This window comes from Thamnophis sirtalis, unplaced genomic scaffold, assembly GCF_051295495.1.
Source record: "Thamnophis sirtalis isolate CommonGarterSnake01/CBP01778 unplaced genomic scaffold, rThaSir2_p1.2 scaffold_7, whole genome shotgun sequence".
Taxonomy (NCBI): domain Eukaryota; kingdom Metazoa; phylum Chordata; class Lepidosauria; order Squamata; family Natricidae; genus Thamnophis; species Thamnophis sirtalis.
The window spans coordinates 31,612,489-31,639,297 of record NW_028261387.1 but is presented as its reverse complement, the minus strand read 5'-3'; the positions used below and the strand labels follow the sequence as shown (position 1 = coordinate 31,639,297).

The following is a 26,809-nucleotide window of genomic DNA, read 5'->3' as shown; positions in this document are numbered from 1 at the left end:
CAAAACAGGATGTGTGGGAGCCATGCCCCCCCCCCCGTACCTTGTTTTCGCCCTCCATGGTCTCCTGCAGCACTCTGCCAGCCGAAAACGGGCCCCAGGGGGGTCTTGAGTTTGACACCCCTGCCATAGGCAATGGCTTCCAATCATTATTTCATAAAATACAGAATGTTTATAATGTGCATTTCTTTTCACAAGCATTCAATCAACGTTCCCCCCCACACACACACCCCACGTCCTGTACTCACATTTATATCAATATTCAAGGAGGAAACACTACATAAATATCTGAAATAAGTTTAGGATCATCACTTTTTTTGTCTTCTCAAATATACAGAAGAAGTTCTGGGAATCTACCAAGAGAGTTGGAATCAGTCCTTAGTGCCAGAGGGAAAAAATGAAACAAAATGAAATAAAATGAAATTCAATGGTAAAAGAGTAAGGTTCTACATTTAGGGAAGAAAAACGAAATGCACAGGCACAGTATAGGTGGTACTTTGCTCAATAGTAGTAACTGTGAGAGGGATCTTGGAATCCTAGTACACAACCATTTAAATATGAGCCAGCAGTGTGCAGCAGCTACCAAAAAACCCAACACAGTTCTAGGCTACATAAATAGAGGGATAGAATCAAGATCACATGAAGTGTTAATTCTACTTTATAAGGCCTTGGTAAGGCCACACTTGGAATACTGCTTTCAGTTTTGGTCGCCACAATGTAGAAAAGATGTGGAGACTCTAGAAAGAGTGCAGAGAGCAACAAAGATGATTAGGGGACTGGAGACTAAAACATATGAGGAACGGTAGCAGGAACTTTTTATGTCTAGGTTAATCGAAAGAAGGACCAGGGGAAACATGATAGCAGTGCTCCAATATCTCAGGGGTTGCCACAAAAAAGAGGGAGTCAAACTATTTTCCAAGGCACCTGAGGGTAGAACAAGAAGCAATGGGTGGAAACTAATCAAGGAGAGAAGCAACTTAGAACTGAGGAGAAATTTCCTGACAGTTAGAACAATTAATCAGTGGACAGCTTGCCTCCAGAAGTTGTGAATGCCCCAACACTGGAAGTCTTTAAGAAGCTGTTGGATAGCCATTTGTCTGAAATGGTATAGGGTTTCCTGCCTAGGCAGGGGGTTGGACTAGAAGACCTCCAAGGTCCCTTCCAACTCTTTATTGTATAATTGTTGTATAAAATGAAAATAGTCCTTTAAGACAATGAAGAAAGAACGTTGGTCTTACCTGAACGTGTCTTTTAAGAGGAAGAGAAGGAGTGGTCACGTGTGGTATTCTCAAAGCCTGATTGGTCCAAAGACTGAGAGCAAACTCTTAAATACTGGTGACTTCCAATCCTAGCCCATTTTCCCGAAGGCGAATGGTAGAACTGAAACAACAAAACAACAACAACAACCCCCCCCCTTACCAGGAACCACCCGGGCCCTCCCCTTGGCCCCAAAAAGGAAACCACAGGGTGGGTTATGACCGCTCCCTCCCTTCCTCTTAAAAGACACGTTCAGGTAAGACCAACTTTCTTTTTCCAGAGGAAGGGAGGGAGTGGTCACGTGTGGGACATACCCAAGCTTCTAGTCCCAGGGAGGGAGAACAATAGACCCCTAAGGCCCAAGTGGTTGCCCGACAAATGTCTTCAAAGGGGGCCCTCGTGACCCACGCCGCCATGGTCGCGGCACTTCTAGTAGAATGGGCCGTAATGCCCGATGGGGCCAGACGACCAGCCGCCCCATAGGCCTCCACAATGGCTTGATGCAGCCAACGGCCAATGGTGGCCGAGGACACCCTGGATCCCAACGTTCCCGGCTGGAATGAAACAAACAAGGCTTCCATCCTACGGACCCCTGCAGTCCACCGGAGATAAATGCGTAGTGCACAGCGCACATCCAACTGATGCCAGAGCCTCTCCCTATCGTTGGACAGGCCCGGACAAAAATCGGGCAGGACGATATCCTGCGCCCTATGGAAAGGAGTGTTTATCTTTGGAATGAAGGCAGGATCAAGGCGAAGCACCATCCTGTCCTAGTGAAAATGACAGAGGTCATCCCTGGAAGAAAGGGCGCCCAGTTCCGAAATACACCGGGTGGAAGTAACCGCCACCAGAAGGGCCACCTTTAGGGACAACAACCGTAGATGAACAGACCGGATGGGTTCGAATGGGGGCCCTGTCAAGGCCCTGAGAACTAGGGGAAGATCCCACGTGGGGAATCTATGGACAGGGGGAGGCCTGAGATTAGCCGCCCCCTTCAGAAAACGCTTGATCAGGGGAACATGAGAGAGGGAAGAAGACCCCCCCCCAAGACCGAAGACAAAGCCGCCACCTAGCGGCGCAAAGTGTTCTGTGACAGCCCGTCGTCCAGACCCTTCTGCAGGAAGTCCAAGACGTTGGGAATCGTAGCCCTGTCGGGGGAAATGCCAAGAGGGGAACACCACCGGACAAAGGTCGCCCAGGTGGAATTGTAGATGCGGGTCGTCGATGGACGCCTAGACGCCTTGATGGTACGAATGACCCCAGAGGACAGGTTATCCCCCCTCAGTATCCGCCATTCAAGAGCCAGGCGGTCAGATGGAGCCACTGGGGCTCCGGGTGAAGCAGGACCCCCTGCTGCAAGACCACCTCCTCCTGCTGAATCCTCCACGGAGGGGCCATCGACAACTGGACTAGGTCCGCGAACCAGGGCCTCCTGGGCCAATAAGGGGCCACAACTATGACTAGCGCCTTCTCCGCTACCACCTTCCTGATGGTCCCCAGAACAAGGGGAATGGGAGGAAAAGTGTATAGAAGGCCCGAGGGCCACCTGCTCCTGAGAGCGTCCATGCCCTCCGCATACTGGGACTGAAAACGGGTGAAAAATCGGGGGAGCTGTAAGTTCGTGGGCGAGGCGAAAAGATCCACCAGCAGAGTGCCAAACCTCCGACAGATCCTCCGAAATAATGACGGATGGAGCTGCCACTCGCCATTGTCCAAAGTCACCTGACTCAACTAATCCGCCAGGTGGTTGGAAAGCCCGGAGATGTGTTCCGACACCAAAGATAACAGGTACCTCTCCGCCCAGGCGCCCAGCCTCAGAGCCTCCAGCCAGAGAGCTCGAGAGCAAGTCGCCCCCTGACGATATGTGGGCCTTGGTGGCCACATTGTCCGTCAGAAGGAGCATATGACACCCCTCCACCGAGGTTTGAAAGTGCAGGAGAGCCAGGCAGGCCACCTTCAGCTCCAACCAATTTATGTTGTAGCGGAGATCCAAGACTGTCCACCTGCCCTGGGCCAACTGGGAACCCACCAGGGCCCCCCCAACCGAACAGACTCACGTTCGTGGTGACGGTCACCCTGTCCAGCTACCAGAAGCAGCAGCCCCGCTGAATAGCCGGGGAGAGCCACCACCCCAGAGAGGACCTGACCCCTGCCGGAATACGGCAAGTCCAAAGGGAATTGCTCAGTCGCCCCCTCTGGAACGGGATGAGCTCCCACTGGAGGGCCGGAGGTGGAGTCTAGCCCAAGGGACTATCCCTAAAAAGAGACCATCTTGCCTAACAACTGCGATAACCTAAGAACCAAAACTAACCGACTTCCACGAACGCTTTCTGCCAGCTGGCGCAAACTTCTCTGACGCTCCTGGGACAGACGGACCACCCCTGACACGGAGTCTATGTCTGTCCCCAGGTGAAGAATGTGGGTGGAAGGGGAGAGATGGCTCTTGGGGAAGTTTACAGAAAACCCCAGATTCTGAAGACTCCGGATGGTGAGGCAAAGGTCTGAGACGGCCTGAGGAAGAGACGCCGCCTGAACTAGGACATTGTCTAAATAATATTGGAGCCACACCGGGATGGAACGCAGATGAGCCGCCAGAACTGCTAGAACCTTCGTGAACGCTCTGGGAGCCGAAGCCAGCCCGAAGGGAAGAGCTCTGTACTGGTAGTGGCCGGCTCCATGCGAGAATCTCAGAAACCTGTGATGACTGGGCAGTATCGGTATGTGAAGGTAGGCCTCGGTGAGGTCTACCAAAGCCAAGAAATCCCCCTTTCGGATGCCCTGAAGGGTAGATTTGAGGGAGGACATCTTGAAGCGCCTGTAAACCAGAAAACAATTCAGGCGCTTGAGGTCCAGAATTGCCCTCCAGCCCCCCGAGCTCATCAGAACCACGAACAGTTGGAGTAGTGGCCCAGGCCCCATTCCTCCAGGGGAACTGCCTCCACCGCCTGAATGTCCGGGATGGAGGGAATGACCTGAAGAGATTCGGGGGATGGAGAAATTCTAACCTGAGACCGTGCCGTATCGTGGACCGGACCCACGCGTCCGACGTGATCTCGTCCCATTGATCTGCATAGAGGGAAAGGCTGCCGCCGCTGGGATGACTCGGGTTCGAGTCACTTCCCTCTGCGGTAGGGACGGCCGCCTCCGCCACGAAAGGGCCGCCGGGACTGGTGCTGGAACCGGTTTCTGTCCTGAAAGGACGACCTGGGAAACTGCCTGTCAGAGCGGAAAGAAGAAAAACATTGGTTATGGTCATAGTCAGAGGCCCTGTAAGACTACCTACGGTAAGGGTGAGACCTAGCCTCGGGCTTCTTAGCGTTAGATGGCAGAACCTTCTTTTTGTCTTTATTCTCGACCAGAATGGGGTCGAGGGCCTCTCCCAAAAGATTAGGACCCTTGAACGGGGCAGCCGCCAGATTCCACTTGGCCTTGTTATCCATCTGCCAGTAACTGAAGTGGCCAAGGCACTGGACACAAACTTAACCGTGTCCAGGGTCGCATCAATGGAAAACTGGGAAGCCGCCATGATCTTGATTAGATCCTGGTGGAGCCCCTCGTCCTGGATAGGAATGCGCTCCTGGAGCTGCTTAAGCCACATAACCGTGGCGTGGGTGAAATAAGAAGCTGAGGCTGCGGACTTAATAGCCCACGCAATGGCATTGAAATTTTTTCTCAAGGTAAGCTCAGCGCGCTTATCCTCCAACTTCAACTTATCTGCAGCATCCCCTGACATCACCGGAGAGGAAGAAACCAGAACAGCCACCGGAGTGTCAATGGTGGGCAACTGAACGGCCTGGGCAAAGGCCTGCTCCACATTATAGAAGTGGCGGTCATTACTCCCAGGATTTGAGAAATTAGAGGGCCGGGCCCACTGGTTGGTCAGGACCTCCATGAACAAGGGAGGGGCTTGAATCTCCTTCTTGTTCGTGGCCGTGTTGGAAAACATGGCTATGTCAGGATCCCTAGGCGGGGGCACAGAAGGATCCCCAGTCCCCACCTTAGTGGTCTTCCTCGCCTTGTTCAGGAGTATCTTGAACATGGCCGGGGAAAAGAGACCCGAGGAAGAAGGAACATCCGGAAGGACTGCATCCTCGTCCTCAGAGAAACCCATGTCCTGGAGATTCTCCTCCCCCATGACCGAAGCCTCGCTAACCATGGAAGGAGAGGAAGCCCGATACTGGGCATGGCTAAAGCCCCCATGCCTAGAAGAGTGAGAGGTCCTGTCTCGCTGGGCGATGCCCCGCAAAATGGCTGCAGAAATAAGCCTTTTAATGCCTTCTGGAAGATGCTCCAAATCCTCCACATCCCCATAGGAAGAACTAGGCCTCTGGGGAGCCAACCTGCATGAGGGGCAATGGCCCCTGGATGTACCCTCCAAAGGATCAGCAGGGTCTCTCCTAGGGAAACCTGGAGACACCGAAGGAGAGGGAGACCTCCCCCACTGGGAAACAGAGTGCACCCTATCAGGGGAGGCCGAGGGAGAAGAGGGACTGAAACCTCTGGGAGAAGAATGCCCAGAAAAAGGCCTGATTCAAGACCTGGACCTGTCTCTGGAAGTAGGCCTCGAGGCCTTTGCCTGTCTTTCTGTCCTTACAAAGGTCTTTTCAATAGCCTTGTGCCTCCTGGCCTCCTCTCTAGTGGATGGGCGCTGGGCCTCATAAGATCTTGGAGGAGGAACCCCTTCAGACCCCTGCACCAGGTCCCCCACACCCCCATTGGACCCTCCACCTGACCCTGGGGGAGATCCGATCCTTCCTCCATGCCCCCCTCACGTGTCTGTCGAGGAGGAGGAACACAGGCCTCTGTAGGCCCCACTGGAACCTGGGCCAGTTGATCTCGTGGGTTACTAGGCCAAACGCCCCTGGCTAGGTCTCACGACTGTCCCAGAGTGGATCAGAGGCCCCGCGCACGTGGCAGCAGCCAAAATGGCCGTCGGAGTTCCGTGCATGGACGAGGAGCCGAAGGGAACACGAGCTGCTCAGCCGGGCTTCCAAGATCCAGCGCCGCTCCAACGAAGTTGGGGGAAGCCACGCGGCACCCAGGCACGCTCTTCTCACCTCCAAGAGGCCGCCCGCCGTCCAAATAAGAAGCCAGGCAAAGCGGCAGCTGCCCGGATCAATCGGCGGCTCCGCGGGCGGCTCATGTGCTCCACATGGCGCCGAAGCCACTTCCTCCACTGTTCTTGTTAAAAGAAAGCAGCCGCTCCTGCAGCTGAGTCTGGAGCTGGTACCCCCGCAATCCTGGGGATAGGGCTGAGGCTCCAGGCCCGCGGGGGTGGGGAGTCTGAATACCCCACAGGGCCCTCCCCAACCGCCCAAGGTAGAGAACTGTCCCTTGGGGCCACAGCTGCTAATTTAGAATTTAACAAATTTAAAATGCCCAATTAAACCAAATAGAAAACCAGATTGCAACCAAATTAATCCTACCTACAACCAATTCTCAACAGTGCTTGGACCAAGGAGACTGAGAGGAAACTGGGCTAGGATTGGAAGGCACCAGTATTTAAGAGTTTGCTCTCAGTCTTTGAGAATACCCACACGTGACCACTCCCTCCCTTCCTCTGGAAAATTTTATCTGTTCCAACAAAGCACACTTTACAATGTCAAGCATGTAACAATACAAGCCTTCAGAGCAGACCTAGAAGTAATAATGCTCTCTAATCAAAATCTTTATTTCCTAAAAAATCTTTATTGAGTGTTTTCTTCTGATTTACCACATTCCAAGAGACTTACGAGCACAGTAAAAAAAAGGGGGCTCATTTTTTTTAAAATGCATTCCTGTGCCTGCCAACTAGCCATCTTGATCCCCATACAAATCCCTGATCAGCAAGTCAGCATCATGATGTAATATTTACTTTCAAGGGGCCGTGCTTTCTCATTTTCCAGGCAAGCAGCATCAGGCCTTTTTTGAGCCATACATGTAAAGCAAGATTAAAAACTGTGGGATGTCTAGTTACTGATATTTCCATGCAAGAAAAGAAAACCTGAAGCTGTTGAAACAGAATTACACTGGCAACACAGAATATAAGAAGCATGAACACGAAAAAGCTCACCACGGCAGAAGATCAAAAGAATCAATTACACACCAATATTTTAGTCTTAGGAAAATTGAAATGGACTGGAATGGAATACTTTCATCAGAAGATCCTACTGTTTACTATTCAAGTCACAACAATTAAGGACCTGGCAATTGCCAGGAAGGATGCAATGGAATCAGTGATTGAATATCTATTAGGCTATTACAAAGTCGTCATACTTTCTATGATATGAACTTGAACATATACCTAACATTTTCCAGAAGAAAATCAAGAATCAGAAATTACTTTGAAGTCCTGAATTTCATTGGTAGGGGACTAGAAGAAATGTGCAGTGAAATCAAAAAAGGCATTTTAAAAGATATTCTGATGTTTTGATGCGTCTATGTCTACAAAGTTAGAAATGTGCTAGCAACAGCTTTCCCTGACACACTATGGAAGCAAAAACTGGAATTGAATAAGCAGGAAAAAGAGCAAGGTAAAGGTAAAGGTTCCCCTCGCACATATGTGCTAATCATTCCTGACTCAAGGGGGCGGTGCTCATTTCTATTTCAAAGCCGAAGAGCCAGCACTGTCTGAAGGCGTCTCCGTGGTCATGTGGTCAGCATGACTAGTGGCAAAAGGCACATGGAACACTGTTACCTTCCCACCAAAGGTGGTCCCTATTTTTCTACTTGCATTTTTACATGCTTTCGAACTGCAAGGTTGGCATTTTGGGACAAGTAATGAGAGGTCAATCAATTACACAGCACTAGGGATTCGAACCACTAAACTGCCAACCTTTCTGATCGACAAGCTCAGCGTCTTAGCCACTGAGCCACCGCGTCCCTGGAAAAAAGAGTATTGATGCTTTTAAATACTTATGCTGAAGACTAGAGATATCCTAGATATTAATATGAATAGACAAACAAACAAACACCAATGGGTAATAGAATGAATGAATCCAGAGTTCTTCTTCAAGATACAAAAGACTAGGCTCAAATTATCATAATTCAAAACACATTATGGAAAGACCTAGCTCTCTTGTAATACTGGGAAAGATGGAAAAAAAGAGAAGAAGAGGACAACCAGCAGCAAGGAAGATGGACACAATTACAGCAGTGAAGTGTGCACTGTTGAAAGACCAAGATGGGAAAGAGCATCCTAAATAAAATTCATCTTGATAGCCATATCAGTTCTATAATCAGATATTTGATGTTTTACGGCCACATTAATCTTGCAATGCACATATTTCTTTCAGACAACCCACCCCTACCATGATATTTATAAAGCAAAACTTAAACATGTTTAGTGACATTCACTAGAAATATTCTAAAAATCAATTAATATCAGAATTTCAGCTTGGAAACTCCTAATATATTGTAGTGACGCATGATAGAATGCACAAATGAAACATATTTTTTCTGTAATATTTTGCTTATTCAAATATTTTTAGTATAAAGTGCCAATTACTGTTTATGACTATCATCTCCCACAAAAATGAGCAATCTTATACAGAGGACATTAATTGGTCTTGAATTTCCCCCTTTTTAGAGCAGGAAATGCAAACAGGCATTTATGTTATGGATGGTCATTCAGGCAGAAGCTGCATCTGTGAAGTACACAGAATCTGATAAGTTTCAAGCATCCACCAATGGACAATAGCTTGTATATTACCAACAGAAAAAATATAAGCTCCTCAAAGATATCTGGATAGATCAAACTGAGCAGGATTATCAATCAATATATTTTCCATGCAGTCATGTTTGCCTTTATCTTCTTCAAAGACTTCTCCTACCTCATCCATACATATGATCTGACAGGAAACCATATCATTATTCACAATTCACAACTTTCTGTACCCCGGGATCTTCCACTTGTGTTGCGACTGTTGCTTCCAGAATTCCCAATTGTTAGCCATATGGGTTGGGAATTTTAGGAGTTGGAATACAGTACTAATATACCCAGAGCTGTATACAATGCCTATGATGATAAATATACCGTAAGTTTTAAGTAGGCAGACACTGAGGGAACGTTACAACCAGTCCTTTATTGAATAACAACAACTGAACTTCAGAACATGCGCAAAAGGACAGCGCCCGCCTGACAGCTATTTATACTGACGGCTGTCAGGCGGAGAGCCAATCGGGCGGCTGCTTTTCTCCCGCCAGCCGGCAGCCACGCCAGAGCCAATCAGATCTTCTCTGGCGAGGCTGCGGCTGTCAGCTGCGTCAGCCGGACGCAACACCCCTGTGCATGCGTTGGGAATGCCTCAGTCTGGGAGTGTCTGCCAGAGACAGAGGCGGGCTGGCCAGGGAAGGTGACACAGGCGGGCCAGGGCTTCCTTGGCGGAGTGGACAGTGCACTCCGCCAACCCATTTCCAGTGGGGTGATAAGGAGCCACCGGGGTATGGCGGACACCCAGGCTGGCTAAGTAGTGCTTGAACTCTTCGGAGGCGAATTGTGATCCGTTATCGGAGACAAGGACGTCCGGAAGGCCATGGGTCATGAAAAGGGCATCCAAGGTTAGGATGGTGGCACCGGAGTGATAGGAGCCTCAGAGCCATCGGGAAACAAATGGCTCAAGACGGTCCCAACCCCATAGGGAGAGGCGTCACAAGCAAGTAGGAGGGGCAGGTGCTCATCGTACTGGATGAGCACGGGGGCAGCTGTCAAAAGGCGTTTGACAGCCGCAAGCGCATGCGCCTCACGGCTGGTCCAAACCCAAGGGGCGGAGGCATCTAAAAGGCAGTGAAGAGGTTCCACAATGGAAGCCTTATGGGGAATGAAGGTGGTGTAAAAGTTAAGAAGTCCCAAGAAGGCTTGGAGCTCTGCCTTATTGGAAGGAGTGGGGGCGGAGGTAATGGTGGCGATTTTGGCGGGGGTGGGGTGGATTCCCTGGGCGTCTATGAGGTATCCCAGGAATTCCACCCCCGGGATGCCCAGCTGGCATTTAGAGTGCTTGAGGTGGAGACCTGAGGCCCGAAATCTAGCCAGCACTGTCCGGAGGGTTTTGATGAGTCCTGATTGATCGGCAGAGGCAATCAGGACATCGTCAAAATAAGGTGTCACCCCAGGGATGCCATGGAGCAGGCGCTCCATCAACCCCTGGAAAAGCCCTACGACACTGATGCCAAATTGCAGGCGCCGACATCGGAAGGCACCCCGGTGTGTCACAATTGTCTGAGCTGTGGCGGTGGCGTCGTCCACAGGCAATTGCTGGTATGCTTGGGCCAGGTCTAATTTTGCAAAAATTTTGCCCTGACCCAAGGAATGCAGCACATGCTGGACAACTGGCACAGGGTAGGGGTGCACCTGCAGCGCCTTGTTCACGGTGTTTTTATAGTCCGCGCAGATCCTCAGGGATCCGTCGGACTTAATAGGGAGGACTATAGGGGTTTCCCAGGGAGAGTGGTCAACCGGTTCTAAAATGCCTTGGGAGATTAGCTTATCTAATTCGGCGTCTACCCTTTCCCTAAGGGCAAAGGGCACCCTACGAGCCTTAAGGCGGATTGGTGCCACCAAGGGATCCAAATTTAGAGAAATAGGGGTCCCCTTGTAACAGCCCAGGTCATTGGTGAAAATGTCAGCAAATTCGGTGACAAGGAAGTCCAAATCGGACGCCAGCCGGATTGAATTGACCCCCGCTATGGACAGGCTGAAAGCGCGGAACCAGTCCAGCCCCAAAAGAGTGGTCAATGGATTCCGGACTACTATCAGGAGCAAAGGACCTTTGAAATGGCCATATTGAACCAGGAAGGTGCCACAACCCAGCACCGGAATGGGGTTTCCCTGGTAGTCCCTGGGGTGGCAAGGGGATGAAGAAAGGCGGCCCAGACGGAAACAGGGAAATAAGGTTCGCAGAGTGTCCCAGGAAATGATGGAGTGAGCGGATCCAGTGTCCAGCTCCATGGTGCAGGGACGGCTGTTGAGTAAGACGCGAAGGTGCATCTTACCCCGAACCCCTGAGGCCGTCGAAGCAGAGTCCACCAGCCAGTCGGGGAAGAACCCCTCGGGTTCCAAGACAGTGTAGCACCCCTGGCGGGTGGATGAAGGAGCGGAGGCGGGCTGGTGGCTGGCAGGGGCCCTGGCAGCCCGCGGTTCCAAGGCAGGAGAATGGCAGACAGCAGCAATGGGGCCTTTCTTGCCACATTTTCGGCAAAGGGTGGCCCAGAATCGGCAAGAAGCACGGGAGTGGCGGCCCCCACAGCTGAGGCAGGCCCCCGCATCCCTGAAGGAGACAGCCCGCAGGTGATCCACAGCAACGTCGATGTCCAATCGAGGGTCTTCCGGGCCCAGCTGACAGTGGACGGAGGAGGGAGGCAGCGAGGCCGTAACTGATGGGGGAAAACGGTGGAGATCAGGCATGGATTTGCCAGCCATCTCATAGGCCCGTGCCTCGTCCACAGCAATCTTCATGGACAGTTCGGAACGGGAGAGAATGCAGCAGTGCAGATTGATGTCCTGAAGACCATAGATGAACTGCTCAAGGAGCGCGTCATCAAGGTCCAGGAATTCACAGTTCATGGCAGCCGTGCGGAACTCAGCCATGTACTGGCTAATGGATTTTGAATGCAGCGGCGGAAGAATTGGCGGCGAGCATATCGAGAGGGAGCCTGCTCGTAATGTACTTTCAGCCTGGTCAAGAGCAAATCAAGCGGCATTGAGTGCGACAGAGTAGGGGCAGACAAGGTACGGGCAGTGGCGAACATCTCCGAGCCGCAGTAGTGCAGGAAGACGCCGCGCTTACGCCCCTCAGAGAGGTCTGTCAGGTCATGGGCCTGTAAGAAGACCTCGAACCGCTCGAGGAAAGCTTCCCAAGATTCCACCTCAGGACGAAACGGAGCAAAGGAGGAAGCGGTAGCAAGGGCCGGAATGTGGACAGGGTCTAATTCGCTCATCCTCGTCGCCAGTTTTAAGTAGGCAAACACTGAGGGAACGTTACAACCAGTCCTTTATTGAATAACAACAACTGAACTTCAGAACGCGTGCAAAAGGACAGCGCCCGCCTGACAGCTATTTATACTGACGGCTGTCAGACGGGGAGCCAATCAGGCGGCTGCTTTTCTCCCACCAGCCAGCAGCCGCGCCAGAGCCAATCAGATCTTCTCTGGCGAGGCTGCAACTGTCAGCTGCATCGGCCGGACACAACACTAAGTATTTTTTTTTTAATGTACTTCAAGCTTAGACACTGGGTGATTGCAAAATGTATTCCTGTAATTGTTTTGGGCACAATACAAAAGTAATTTGCCACATTAGCCTTCTGGAATCTTTTTCAACTTAGCATTTTGGCCAACAGCCTTGGTCACATGATAGTTACTAGGGCTGTACAGTATTTACTGTAGCTCTGACAAGCAGAAAGTGCTTCAGTTTTTATGGGTGTATATTAGCACCTGTCACAACTCTTAAACCACTTTTCCCAAGATTGCCCTTCAGAGGGCAGCTGCACAATAACAGGAAAAGACATGGCTACTGTAAAGAGTTCACATAAAGTCCTCTGCCCTTTACTGCATCTTTTTGTTTTTCTCAAAAAAGATCACTGCAGAGCTCCATGGGTATCTTACCAAGGATTAACTATGTTTGACCCAGGTTAGCTTCTGTGATTCAGCCAAGGTGAGCTAAATGCTGCCATCTAGCTGATTACAAGATGCCACTCAGGATGAACAAGCCAAGCTTTGTGTGCTGGACTACAAACCGGGAGAAAGCAAGTTCTAGTCCCATTTTAAGCAAGAAACCAACTGCATGACTTTGGTTCAATCATATCATCTCAGCCTAAGGGAAAAAAGTAATAGCCAACCGCTTTTAAAAATATCACCAAGAAAACTGTAAGCTAAGACTGATTTGAAGGTAGAAACAAATGAACAAAATCTGAGTTTACAGAACTACACTAGGATCCTCAGCACTTACCCAAACGGCACTTTCATAAACCGCTTTCTGCGGGGGCAAATACTACACAAGTAATGCAATTCCTACCTTCATTCTGGAATGCAATCAAGGCCCGTTACCTTGAAAAGACCTTTCAAAGAGATTTATTTATTTCTGTGACCACTTTTTTCATCATAGTTATTCAAAATGTAAATGGAAACTGCAATATAAAACAGATAATTCAAAACCAAACCAAAAGTAAGTGTAAAAAGTAATATAATATAATAAATATAATATTGATCCATCTGGGTTTCATACCTCCATTCCACGCGCCTGGGTCAACAATCAAAATTTTAACGCTTTCCAGAAGCTAGATGTGTCAGGACCAATCTGAACCCTGGTGGTCAGGTGTTCCAGAGGAATGATACCACAACAAAAAGGCAAACTTCCTGGGTTCTGCAAGATGACATTCTTTAATTCATGAGACACAAAGCATGTCCCTCTTTCCATATCTAACAGGAAGTTAAGATATCCCTGGTAGGATTCATTTTTTTTTACTACCGGTTCTGTGACCTTGGTGGATGTGGTGTGGCTTGGTGGGCATGGCAAGGGAAGGATACTGCAAAAAACCCCATTCCCTCACAATCAGCTGGGACTTGGGAGGCAGAGAATAGATGGGTCCGGGGCCGGTCAGAGGTGATATTTACCAGTTCTCTGAACTACTCAAAATTTCCGCTACCAGTTTTCCAGAACTGGTCAGAACCTGCTGAATACCACCTTCTGCCTGGATGGAGACATTCCTCAAAGTATGTTATGAAAGCTTTTATAGGTGACAAGCAGCACCTTAAATTGCACCAGCAAGTCTAGAGGAGGAAAACTCCAAACAAAAGGGAAATAGAATGTTTCACATTCAGAGTGCTCCATATTTTATTTCACCCATATTAAACAACCAAATGCAGAACATTAAGTTTCTTACATAAAATCTGCCTCAAGAGAAACCAGAGATTTGTCCCAGTGAATTAAAATCTATCAAAGAGATCCTACACCTGCCAGGTGACAAAGTAAGTGCCTTACGTGTGAGAGAGGCTTACCAAAAGTGATTTAAGCACAAAGCAAAGTCGTACAGTACAGCTGGTCCTCAAATTACAACCATTCATTTAGTGACCATTTAAAGTTACAATGGCACTAAAAAGAGAGAGTAATTACCGTTTTTCTCACTCACCCCCTTTGCAGCAACTCCCACAGTCATGTGATCAAAATCCAGATGTTTCATATGTATGACGGTTGCGGTGTCCTGGGGTCATGTGATCACTTTTTGCAATCCTCTGACAAGCAAAATCAACGGGGACACCAGATTCACTTAACTGTGTTAAGTGCACTTAACAACTGCAGTGATTCACTTAACAATGGTGGCAAGAAAGATCATAAAATGGGATAAAACTCACTTAACCAATGTCTTGTTTAACAATGGAAATTTTGGGCTCAATTGTGCACATAAGTCAAGGACTACTTGTATATCCTTATCACTAGCCTTCAAGATAACTCCTTAACCAGCCTTCCTTGGAACGAATCTACCTCTGATTCAGAATTTTTATTAGATGCTTTAAGGAAAGAATCTTCACTGGGTCTGATCTGACAAAGGGAGACAGATGTGGAAGATTGCTCTAAATAATTTGGTTCAAGCTATACTAATAGAACAGTGGCGGGTTCCAGCTGCCGCTACTGCCGGTTCGCTCAGGGACGCGCTGTGTGTGCGTGTGCGCATGTGCAGTGCAACAAAAATTGCTCTGCGCATGCACAGAAGGCAAAAACAAGATGGCAGCACCTACAGCATCACCAAGAGAAACGGTTTGGGGGCGTGGCAGGCCTGGGTCGCTGCCAGTTCCAGCGACCCAGGCCGCCAAGTTACTACCAGTTCAGCCGAACCGGTCCAAACAAGTAGGAACCCACCTCTGTAATAGAAGAATGTGACAGTAGAACCTACACTGAAAATATTCATTCCAGCTTCTGCAAAGAAATATTTTATTATTTTCTGGAACCCAGGGCCCTTCCTTTTTTAGCCATAGGAAATACATAATGGGTCAAAGGCATGAAACGTTATACAAAGAAGTACATCCGGAGCTTGTTCCATAAAGTTCATTCTTTGGCATTGCCTAGCTCAAAATAATTTGTCCCTGGTAAAAATTATCTTTTTCTCTGTTGCAAGCTTGTTGAGAGACAGAAAAATCTAAATGTCTTCTTTAACTGAAACTGCTTCATTCCCACAAACCTATTCATATCTTCAGCACAAATGTGAATAATACATATTCTCTTAGAATATTTTTCCCTAAGAGCTTTGCCAAGGACATTAAAGCTTTTATCACTGGTGCTTCTGCTTAAGAAAAAAAATATTTAATCAGGATCACATTGTCTTATAAAGCACAGCTGTTCTCAATTGTAAATATTCTAAAGAACTACCAACAACAACTAACACCTCTCTTGACTACTGTCTGTGAAAGCCAACATCAAATGAATAAACAAAAATCTAGTGAAATTAATAGTTCACAGAAGGTGGTGATCTCTAGGATAGGCTTTGTATTCAAAAGTTACATATGGTCATGGCCATTTCAAAAAATAGCTTTTCAACAGTTCAATTCACATTATTATGGCAAAGACAATATACTGTTGATCAGGGTGTCAAACTCGATTTCATTAAGGGCCGCATCAGGGTTCTGTTTGATCTCAGAGTGTGTGTGGCTGGGGGGGGGGGCATGGCCAGGGTGCTGAGGATCACGCACGGCCGTCCCGAGCTCCATTTTTGCCATGTGCGGCCCTCCCAAGCTTCATTTTTGCTGGCAGAGGCACTGCAGGCCAATCCTTCACTGTTTCCAGGGCAGCCCCATGGCCCAGATTTAAGCGGCCTGGGGGCCAGATCCGGCCCACAGACCATGAGTTTGACGCTCCTGCTGTAGATTCTACCACTAGGCAATTCTTTCACTTAACCCTTCTTGAGGTGAAATGTAGTTCAGAGTCACAGCTTTGAATGTCTAGAAGGCAGGAAGAGGGTGAAAGCCAATTCCCCCTCCCCAGTAGTTCTTATATCCCACTGAGGTTTTCCTGTGCCGGTACTGGGTGAGTGAGTGGGCATTTCATGGTGTTTGGTCAGATGTCTTATTAACAGAATCCTGCCAGACTAAAACAGCTATCTCCAATAAGTATTCAATATATTCTGTGAACGAACTGCATTTCACCTCTTCCTGCTGATCAGACATTCTAAGTTCAGCTGTCTCTTTTTCCTCTGGGAAAGATCCACTATTTTGGATTACATTCTATCATACTTGGTTAATCCCCAAAAGCTAAACAGTACAATAAGTAGGTAAGTGCTTAGATGAGAGATCACGAAGAATCTCACCACCAAAGTTGTAAGACTAAAAAAAAAAAATCCCAGAAGGCAGAAATGATAAACTGCTTATTGTTGTGAAGGAAATAAAAGTTACAACCCCTTTTGTCTTCATGATGAGAAATTGCTTTTTCTCTCTCTAGTTTAGAAGCAAAGTGTGCTTATGCTAGTTCAGAAATAATGCTTAATATAATTAACATAAATCAGATGAAGGAAGATGGAAGGAATGCACAGACTGATTTTAGTTCTAACTTTAACTGATAACCTGCATGCTTTGATTATGACTGCCTCATCAACCATTGCTAACCTCCTGGACTGGATAAACCATTAAGCCAATCAGGCTACAGTCTAAAATACCAGATCAACTAGGACTCCTGCTGTGGTGGGAATTTTCCAAGGTCACATTGGATAAAGATTATTAGACTGAATTGGTTTCAGGCAGCCATTCTTCCAATTGCTTGTTGCACAGAGCAAAGCAGAATGATGCATTAATTCAATGCAGGAACTGAAATTATTACATTTTTATAAGCATCAAGAATGTCAGAACATCACTGTATTCATGTCTAACAAAGCATAGCTAAGAATAATTGGTGGCATAATTGTGTGTGCTTCCCTTCAGGTTTTCTCTTCCTTCCCTTCCTTCTTCCTCCCCCTCCATCCAAAGGTGGGGGGGAAGAGGTGGTGGAAGAAAAACAGTTTCTTGACCATATGGCATCAGAAGAACCAGTGGTCAAAATCAAGGATATCCTTTTGTAGAATCTTGTCACTGAATAGCTTTACAGAAAGTGATCCCTGGTCTTTCAGAAGAAAAATAAGACTCCAGTATTTTATACGATCCCTCAAAACATTTGCGTGTGGTCCACTTGCCCCTCCAAAAATGTGTCATCAGATGATCATTTTTAAGAAAACATAAACAGGAACATATTAGGGAGCGGCCACTAAATGCATTTAATTTAGTTCCAAATAAAACCGTATTGCATTCCATTTTTTGTCTTAAGTCATACAGCACCCATTTGTTCTGGTCACACATCCATTTGGCATGTGGTCCTCAACAAATCACTCCCTTGTGAAGTGCAGATCACCACTGAAAAAGCTGCACATCCCCGTGTTACAGAAACACCAACTTTTTGACAAACATCCTTTCCATCAGGAAATCTTAATTTTAGCCTCAATTTCCCTCCATTAGGCTCAACAATGTATAGAATTATCTTCAAATCTTTTGAGATTGTTCCACAAAAGACTAACTCAGAGAGGACGGAATCGTTAATAGCTAAATCTTATCTATCATGCAGACGGGCAAAATTGCGGGGGGACTGACTTATAGTTGGCTGCTGAAAAGAGCCCCTTAAAGCTAACTTTCCACTCATGTTGGGCAAGCGCTGGGACAGCCCGGAAGTGGAAAATCCAGGAACAGCAAGACTCTGTTCAAAGGCTGCTTTGAAGGAGGACAGCAAGTACCTCCAGCTAATCCAGCTCCGCTTTGTTCCCCCACAAGAAAATAATAATAATTTGTTCATTATGCCCCTTAAATATACTGCTTCCTTTTTTAAATTAGGAAACATTTATTTAGCTATGCCTACAAGGGATAATTTATTTTATAAGCCGATCCAGGCTGTTATTTCTGGAAAGAAAGATAATGTAGCAAGTGAACATTTAAAGTTTTTGAAGCAGCTAAGATTCTGAGTGTAAATGTTTGCTTCTGGCTTGCCCCTAAGCAGTGAAGTATAAATAGCAGCAATTATAAAGTTGCTGGGGAAAAAAGACTGCCTTCTCCACAGTTAATTTATAGTTTATTAGTAAAGTATCAATTCATTTTATGTATCTAATTGAAACAGAAAAAAGAAAAGTGATGCTTTGTTTCCAGTCCTCCTAGATCAGGATGCCCTTCAACCAGCTCAGGGCTGTCAAACTCGTGGCCTGCAGGCTGGATGCGTCACACTCTGACCACGCCAACACCCACTTTAGTGAAGGGGGGAAAAGTCCTGATATGTCATGTGATGCCACCATGATGTAAGTTTGACACCCCTGAATCAGCCCAAAGGCTACAGAAAACTGGGGCCACAATCTACAAGTGATGGGGCCAAAACCCATTTTACCTAACAGCCCTCTTTAAAACTAAAAAAAAAGAGTGTGAGCTGAAATGTTTGAACACACGTCCCCGTCCCCTCATTCTACAGCAGTATTTTTCAAACTTGGCAACATGTAAGAAGTGTAACTTCAACTCCCAGAATTCCTCAGCCAGCATGCTACCTGGGGAATTCTGAGGGTTGAAATCATACATCCTACATATATTGTTGTTGTTTTTTAAAAACACCCTCTATTCTAGAGGTTATAACAGAATAGTAGATTAGACAGTAGATCTTAGATGATTCCTATACATTTTTTGCATCCTGCCTATGCCTATCTTAGCACACATATTCTGCCTTTAAGCCTGACATAAATCATCTGTGTAACATAGCCACAAGTAACTTCAATCAGCAGCTTTAGGCATGCAAATAATGGAAAAGGAGACAAAAGTAACTTTAGTGGGGATGAAGAGAAGCAATATTCAAAGGCCTGTCATTAGATATAGAGATCAAAATTAAGAAGTTTATTATCATTAAAAGGGCTTTTCCTAGTTGGAAAACACCACTTAAGTATGGCATGTTCTGAAAGGACTGTCCTTTTTATGAACCAAAAGACTGTTTAAAGGCGTGTTTGCAATGATTCAATATGCATCCTGTATATGCATCCTGTATAAAATGATGGCAGGGAAACTGCTTTTGAAACCAAAAGACAAGGAGAACTCTTTTTCTCATCCCACCAGTTTCTACCGTTTCAAGTTTTCTCCCAATAATCACACATTCACCCATAGCATGAAATTGTGGACCAAACTAGATGGATAATTTAAATTTTATTATGCTTCATCAGGCACATCCAGTTTGTTCAGGGGAAGAGCAAGAAATTGGAAAAAAAAGGCTGAGGATCCAGGAAAAATGAAAGTATCTTCTGAATTATTTAATGAGGGTGTTTGTAAGCCTGAAAAATCAACAGTATGATAAATTCTAGAATGTTTGCATAATGACTACATACCCCAATGAAACTGAACTGCAACAGCTGTTTATACCTTAGAAGCTCATAAAAAGGTTACCCTCACACCAATATTTGGAGTTTTCTACTTCAGATACAGTAGAATGTATTGTTTCTCTTCCAAATGTATCCTCCATGCAATAAATTTCTATGACAGTGAGACCAGGAAGCAATAATCTGTGGCACTAATATTTAACTTTCCGTCTGCAGGGAATCTGAGATTTAGAGAACATTCAGTTGCGTGAGCAACAGTTGCTGTAGTACACACCTATTTTCCAACTGCAAGGACCAGCCTCAGATAGCCCAGGATTATCCAGGTGTCGAGCAGCAGGGGAGAAGCAAAGCATAAATAGCACAAATGAGCATTTTTCTATTATTTACTTCCACCCTGTAGCTAAGTATTTGCCACTGACGGGAACAACCACCGAGGACCTCATAAACTGCAATGGTATTTCCTTATTTATCTAATTTACTACCAATCTTGAGAGAAATTTAACCTCACCTTTAAACCAAGAACCTTATAGTTTCCTCTACAGATTGAAGCAACATAGTTTTTTAAAAAAATTCTTCGACTGGTCAAATAACTATCTTTTACCATTAACAAGCAATGCATTTTTAAATACTTAGCAACAATCATCTGTTTGTCAACACAACCACTATGTAACAACAACTAATCAATCAATATTCCACATATGTATAAGGTAATAGTCCAAAAAATGCCTGAAAGCACCAGGTTCAAATTTCTTATCTAGTTGTGATCTCATTGTGACTGGACTAACTGTCCTCAGTCTTCAGCCTCACAAGATTGTTTTTAGGAATATGAGGAGAAAATAGTAATAAGGACCACTGCTTAGAGTCCCTCATCAAGTTAATACTCAGTTCATCCGAGTTCCAACCACAAGATATCTTCCTAAACCTCAACTGCAAAACTTTTGTTAGCAGCCTAAAAGTGAATCTAGAAAACTTATCATCCGTGATACAATTTATTCAAAATCTTTAAAAGTTTGCCTAAAGGACAAAATTCCATCACAGGTTGACTAAATGAATAATTTATCCTTAACAGCATAAATAAATAAAGCTGCCCTCTTTGCATTTCAGATGGGGAAGCATTTGAATAGGACAATCGTGAATTTGTGCATGCACATTCTGAAATAAATGCCACTGAATTTAATGACACTGAGCCCACCTGAGTTGACATTTTTTCAGTAGACAGCTTAATCATTCTTGATCCTAATAGAATTATCATCAGGACTTAGCAATAATAAATGGTTTTAAGTGGGTAAATTTAGATTCCCAGCCCAACTTTCCACAACTGCCTCCCTCCCAGCCAAGGACAGGAAGGCATGGCCTTAAAGGGGAAGGAAGGAAGGGAGGCTGTCTCAAAGTAGGTAGTAGTCCAATAGAATTCAACCCCCCTCCCCTTCCTTATGGGAGAGCGCGTACCATGTGACCTATCTGGCATTTCTCCAGCAGCCAATCACAAAACTCCCGGCAGAAGAGGCACTTCCATTCATAAAGTGAGTGGATGCCTGCCACAGAAGTTTGAAACAGGTATTTGTTCTACCCGTTCATTTTTTTTTTTTTTACAAAAGGGGGGGGACCTCTTCAGCTGCTTATTCTAAACGCGGCACGAATCGCGGAAATGCCACTAGATTTTAACAAACCCTGACAGGGGTAGAACTGTATATAATCCTCCTCCTTTCGGCAGAAAGGGCCGCTTTCGACACGCATTCTAATCCAGTTCTTCCTACAACTGGGATAATGTGGATCTGTCACTGGCAAAACAACCCCGGAGGCGCATTTCATCCCATGTGTTCCCCCAGAGAACAACTTGTAGAGGGGCTGCTTCCACTACACAAACACACACATACCACAATCTCTGCTTCACCGTCTTTCATTTCTCTTCAACCCGGCGACCTACGTCACCTGCTCCTTTCTGCCTGCAAGAGAAAGGGCTACACTACTACTCACGGCAGTCTGCTTCGTCACTATTATCCAAACAATCATCGTCCTCGTCACATTTCCAAATGGAAGGGATGCACCGCTCGTTCCGGCACTGAAACTGGTTCTCTTCGCACTCCTTCCCGGAGCCTGCGACACAGCAAAGAGAGAGAAGATCCAATACAGTATCTTTCGAATTTCACCGAAAAATAAATGTGCACGAAAAGAAAAAGCGCGTGCACGCATACACACACACAACCACACAACGCACACATACACGCACCCCGCCGATCCCTCGCAATTCCTTTCTTAGCCGGCAGCCCCCAACGCGCTAGGCCACGATTCTCGCTTTCCCCAGAAAACGCACAAAAGGCTATTTTGCGAGGAAGCGTCTCCCCCAAAGAACGCGCCGTTCTTCCCAGGGCAGGTCACTTGTAGGGAGGTGTGACCGATTCTATCCTTGGATGCGAAGGAGATCGGCAAAGCAGGTGGACAACAAAGGATCGTTCCAAGCCAAGAAAGGCGCAGAAAAGATGCGGAGTCTCATCTTTTCTCTTGTGTGCCTCCCAATCTTACATGCATTCGGGTCTTGCTCGTATAAGGGGGGCGACGGCAAGCTGTCGCGCTTTTATTCCTCTTAATTCCTGATTGCATTTAAACCGGGGGCAGGAGAAGAGGAACGGAGAATGAATGGGCAGATGGCGAAAGAAAACCGCTTCGGAACAGATGATGGTCGCGAGTGAGACCCGTCTGACCGCCTCCAGGTTAACTGAAAGATACTCTCTCCAGGAGCACCGAGTGGCACCCTATCAATTACTCCGGGACGTTTAGGATGGTCTTCCTGCACACGCGGGTCTCTAGGCGACACCAAGCTACACAATAGCTCTTGTCTCGCCTGTTTACACACATCCCCTGCATACAATCGGATTCCCTCTCGCGGGGCGTGGGGGGGACGGGCACAGCGAAACGCCAACCCCACGACTTCCGAGCAGCGGCACCAAGCCGGCACCAGCGAATGCCGGCAGCTCTGAAGGGTCCTTCCCCGGGTCCTTCCCCCTTCGCTACCCGACCCACCTCTGGCGCTGTGGAGCTTGATCAGGAGCAGATGCAAGAGCAGCAGCCTGGTCAGAGCTGGCCGGTACATCGCGCGTCCTTTCCCAGATGGCTCTCGACCCCCGACGCCGCTGGTCGCATGCAGCCCCACGCGCTACCTTTGCAGACTGTTAACTGCGGGCGGATGTTTCTTCCGCCGTGTGTGCATTTCAATCCGACTAGTGACGCTCCCCCACAGGGCGGGATTTCAGCAGCCAGCGAGCCAGACCTGAGCATGCCCGCCCCATAGGCGACCTGGAGGCGGGACCATGTAGCCCGAGCACGGGAGGCGAGACCGCCCTCTTTTGCGATTTGGAAACCTCGGCGGCAAAGCGATCTAGTAGCTTCCTGTGATCATATATAGGCTGATTAAAGTGGGGGATTTTTTTAAAATCGTCATCGGTTTGGTTCCAGGTGGTGAACGGTATTTAGCCATGCTTACCATCTCTGTGCCGACCTTTCTGCCAGCGGGAGTCGAGGCGATTAACCGTATTAACCAAATCCTAATCCTGAAGAGATCAAATCAGATTCCAGTTGACTAAACAGTTTCTAATACTGTGAGTAGATGGATTGCACAGCCAGTTTTTAAGAGAGGCAGCGGACCCCTCTTTGAAGCTTCCAGAGTCGCTGTCTGTAACATTCAGGCAGCATTTCTTTTACTTAGTGCATGGGTCAGCAACCTGTGGCTCTGGAGCAGCATGTGGCTCCTTCATCCCTCTTCTGCGGCTTAGCAATAGCAGTTAGCATTAGCAGTTAGACTTATGTACCGCTTCATAGGGCTTTCAGCCCTCTCTAAGCGGTTTACAGAGTCAGCATATCGCCCCCCACAGTCTGGGTCCTCATTTCACCCACCTCGGAAGGATGGAAGGCTGAGTCAACCTTGAGCCGGTGAGAACCGCTGAACTGCAGATAATAGTCAGCTGAAGTGGCCTGCAGTACTGCACCCTAACCACTGCCCCACCTCGGCTTCCTATTGCTGGTCGGCCCCACAATTGATAAGGCTTTCGGTTAGGACAGATAGAGGAAAAGGGATGCCCCCCAGGAGGAGACTCTATGGTGGGGGAATCGGACTTCCAGTCAGCTCCAGAATTGAAGGGGGAGGGGCTTCTGTTTAGAACCTTTGGTGCTTTTAGAATGTTTAAGGTTGCCGATCCCTGGCATAGTGGGTTGTGTCCAGAAAAATCCAGACATCCAGTAATTCTTCATTAATACAGTTAGGGACCAAGATAGGATACCTATCCAATGCCATTTCTGAAAGCAAACAGGAAAGATTGCAAGGATGAGATGTGCTACACACAAATTTAATAAATAAAATAAAACATAAATAAATAAAAAAGCGCAGTACATGGCTTTTTATTTTAAAAAATGTTGAGTTCCATCACTGAAAGCACCTTATTGAGATATCAGCTATCAAGGAGATAATTACATAATATAAAAGATTTTGGATATTTTTATGTATCAAATTATAATGTATAAAACATGCATTCCATATTCTTGTAATTTTATTATTTAGTTACCATATATTTGGCATGGAAAATCTGGACTCCTCTCCCATCATGTAAAATTATGGCCTAATTCATAAACACAGTTATGGCATTATTAACCAGGAATTCAGATTTAGCCTCACGGACGTAACTAGAACCTTGCTAGCCAGATGTGAAAAATCTAAGGCAGAACAAATGTACTATGGTATATTTCAAATATTTCAAAGAGTACAATAGTTCGGTTTTTTATGAAAACAAGGCTCCTAAACCTTAGCTAGAATTAATTATCTCATGCTTATTCTGGCACACAGTTCCAATTTAGGAGAATTGCCATCTTTTTAAAATTGCAGATAAAGCCGCCTATTAACATTTGCCACTTTAACAAATGAGTGTTTTGGGATGTGCATGGTAATGCCTAATTATTAAATGTAATTTAGAGGATATTATCATTTTTACTCCTGCACTGTGGTGGCAAAAGGTCAGAAAGTTCTAAACATTTCTGCTTTTGGGTTACATTTTGGGTTACTACTGTATTGCACTCTAAATGGGGCAGCCCTTGAAGAGCATTTGGAGACTTCAGCTTATCAAGAATGCAGCCGCGCAAGCGATTGTGGGTGCACCTCGGTACACCCACGTTACACCTATCCTCCGCAAGCTGCACTGGCTGCCTGTTGGACTCCGGACGCGCTTCAAGGTGCTAGTCGTTACTTTTAAAGCCCTACATGGTATCGGACCTGGGTACTTGAGAGACCGCCTCCTGCCAATTACCTCCCTACGACCAATTAGATCCCACAGATTAAGCCTCCTCCATACCATCAGCTAGCCAATGTCGACTGTCGACCCCTCGGGGGAGGGCCTTCTCTGTGGCTGCTCCGGCCCTCTGGAACGATCTCCCCGTGGAGATTTGGACCCTCACCACCCTTCAGGCTTTCCGCAAAGCCGTCAAGACCTGGCTGTTCCAGCAGGCCTGGGGCTGATGAGTTCCCAGCCCCACTTGAATTGCTGTGACTGTTGTGTTGCTTTTAATCTGTTTTGTGTATCTTGTTTTTTGTCTTGTTTGTTTTTTGTATTTCCCCCTTCCCCACTTGTTTGTTAGCCGCCCTGAGTCCCTCGGGAATAGGGCGGCATACAAGTATAATAAACATACATACAAACATACATACATTTGCTAGGGAGGAAAGCAAAGTGAGTGTCTTAGGAGGAGTGACAAAGCCACAATTAGGCTACATTTGGTTTTTAAAAAATAAATTAATTAAATAATTATTTTCCATATTAAAGTGCAATATTGACTTCTGGAGGAGCTTAACCTCCTTCAAAGTTTAGAGAGGAATAATGTATTCGCAGCTCCATTTAGTCCCCCCCCCACTCCATCTAGAATAAAGGGTCATTAAAAAAGTGAACTTACAATTGCAGAATTTTGGATTGGTTTGTGTGCTGGAGAATTCTGGGTGATAAAGTCCACACACATGAGAGTTATTGTACTGTGACTGGGAAACAGTTCTTAGATGAATCAGATTTAAGAAGAAATTCTTGACCTTCCTAGACTATCTCAGACCATTGGTCCCAGTTTCAAGTAGCACATATACAGTCCAGTCAGACAGCCAACCCAGAGTTGGCATTTTCTCTTTGTCTGACTAGCTCTGACAAATACTAAATTCTGACTGCGGCCAGAAGAAGACATTGCATCACTGTTATCATATCCTAAGACCGTGATGGTGAACCTATGGCACACATGCCAGAGGTGGCAAGCAGAGCCCTCTCTATGGACACACACACCGTTGCAAGCTGCTCTTCTGGTTTTTGGCACACATGGTCTTTATGGGTGCTGGATTGCTGGAAAATGGCCCCCAAAACAGCCAAAAAACAGGCATGCATGTGCCGGCCAGCTGGTCTTTGGGTTTCTGGTGCTCTGGCACATGTGAAGATTAGCTGGCTGGTGCCCATGCACGTGCTGGAAACCCAAAGACCAGCTGGCCAGCACAAGCATGCGCATCATCCAGTGGTCTTTGGGTTTCCCACGCTCTGGCGTGCAAGCATGCGTGTTCCTGTTTGGGCAGTCGGTGCCAAAGAGGTTCGCCATCACTGTCCTAAGGGAAGAGGAAGCTCTGTATTCCAACCACATAATTAAACCAGGACATAATACTTAAACATTGGGAGATCTCCTGGCTGCGTTGATAATTGTTAGGATGATTTCAAACAATAGCTTTGTCTTTATTTTTATAATTTGTATTGTATGTATTTTATTTTATTGTGAGCTTGCTATATTCAAGTACATGAGATGGGTGGCTGTATAGATCAAAGAAATAAAGTAATTATTTGAACCTGAGAGTTAATATCCTCTGACTATCCATTGATCTTTTTTCTTTTGCTGTTTGTTCAAAGTCCATTCATGCTTCACCTTCATCCTTCTCTTCAATTCCTTTTTTGTTCTGGCATATTTTAACAACCTGGCACAGATACAAATTTATCATAATTATGTAATACAGTGTCCAGCATTAAATACAAATCAAAGTTATGGTGTATTGATTAATACAGAAAGGAACTATATAGTTTACAAAAAAATGTTTCCAAAGAGTGAGATGCTTGTTTACATAGTTCCAAATATACAGAGAAATATGTTGCCACTAAATGCCTTGCAGGAATTAGGGAATGTAATTTTTTCTCTCTCCCAAAGAAAAGTAAATAAATGTAATGGTATTTGCCAGAGCTAAA

General features: G+C 46.5%; 1 protein-coding gene across 2 annotated transcripts in view; it reads right to left on the bottom strand.

The window, feature by feature from the left end:
* The window catches only part of LRP8 (LDL receptor related protein 8), a 250,915-nt gene extending 228,156 nt beyond the window's left edge, over window positions 1–22,759 (bottom strand). For both annotated transcript variants that reach the window (XM_014069621.2, XM_014069622.2), the window contains exons 1-2: window positions 22,596–22,759; window positions 21,552–21,671 (exon numbers count right to left, since the gene is read on the bottom strand). In XM_014069621.2, the coding sequence (XP_013925096.2) occupies window positions 21,552–21,671; window positions 22,596–22,665 (190 nt within the window). In that variant the 5' untranslated portion in view covers window positions 22,666–22,759. The remainder of the gene's footprint in view (window positions 1–21,551; window positions 21,672–22,595) is intronic.
* Window positions 22,760–26,809: the final 4,050 nt, after the last annotated feature.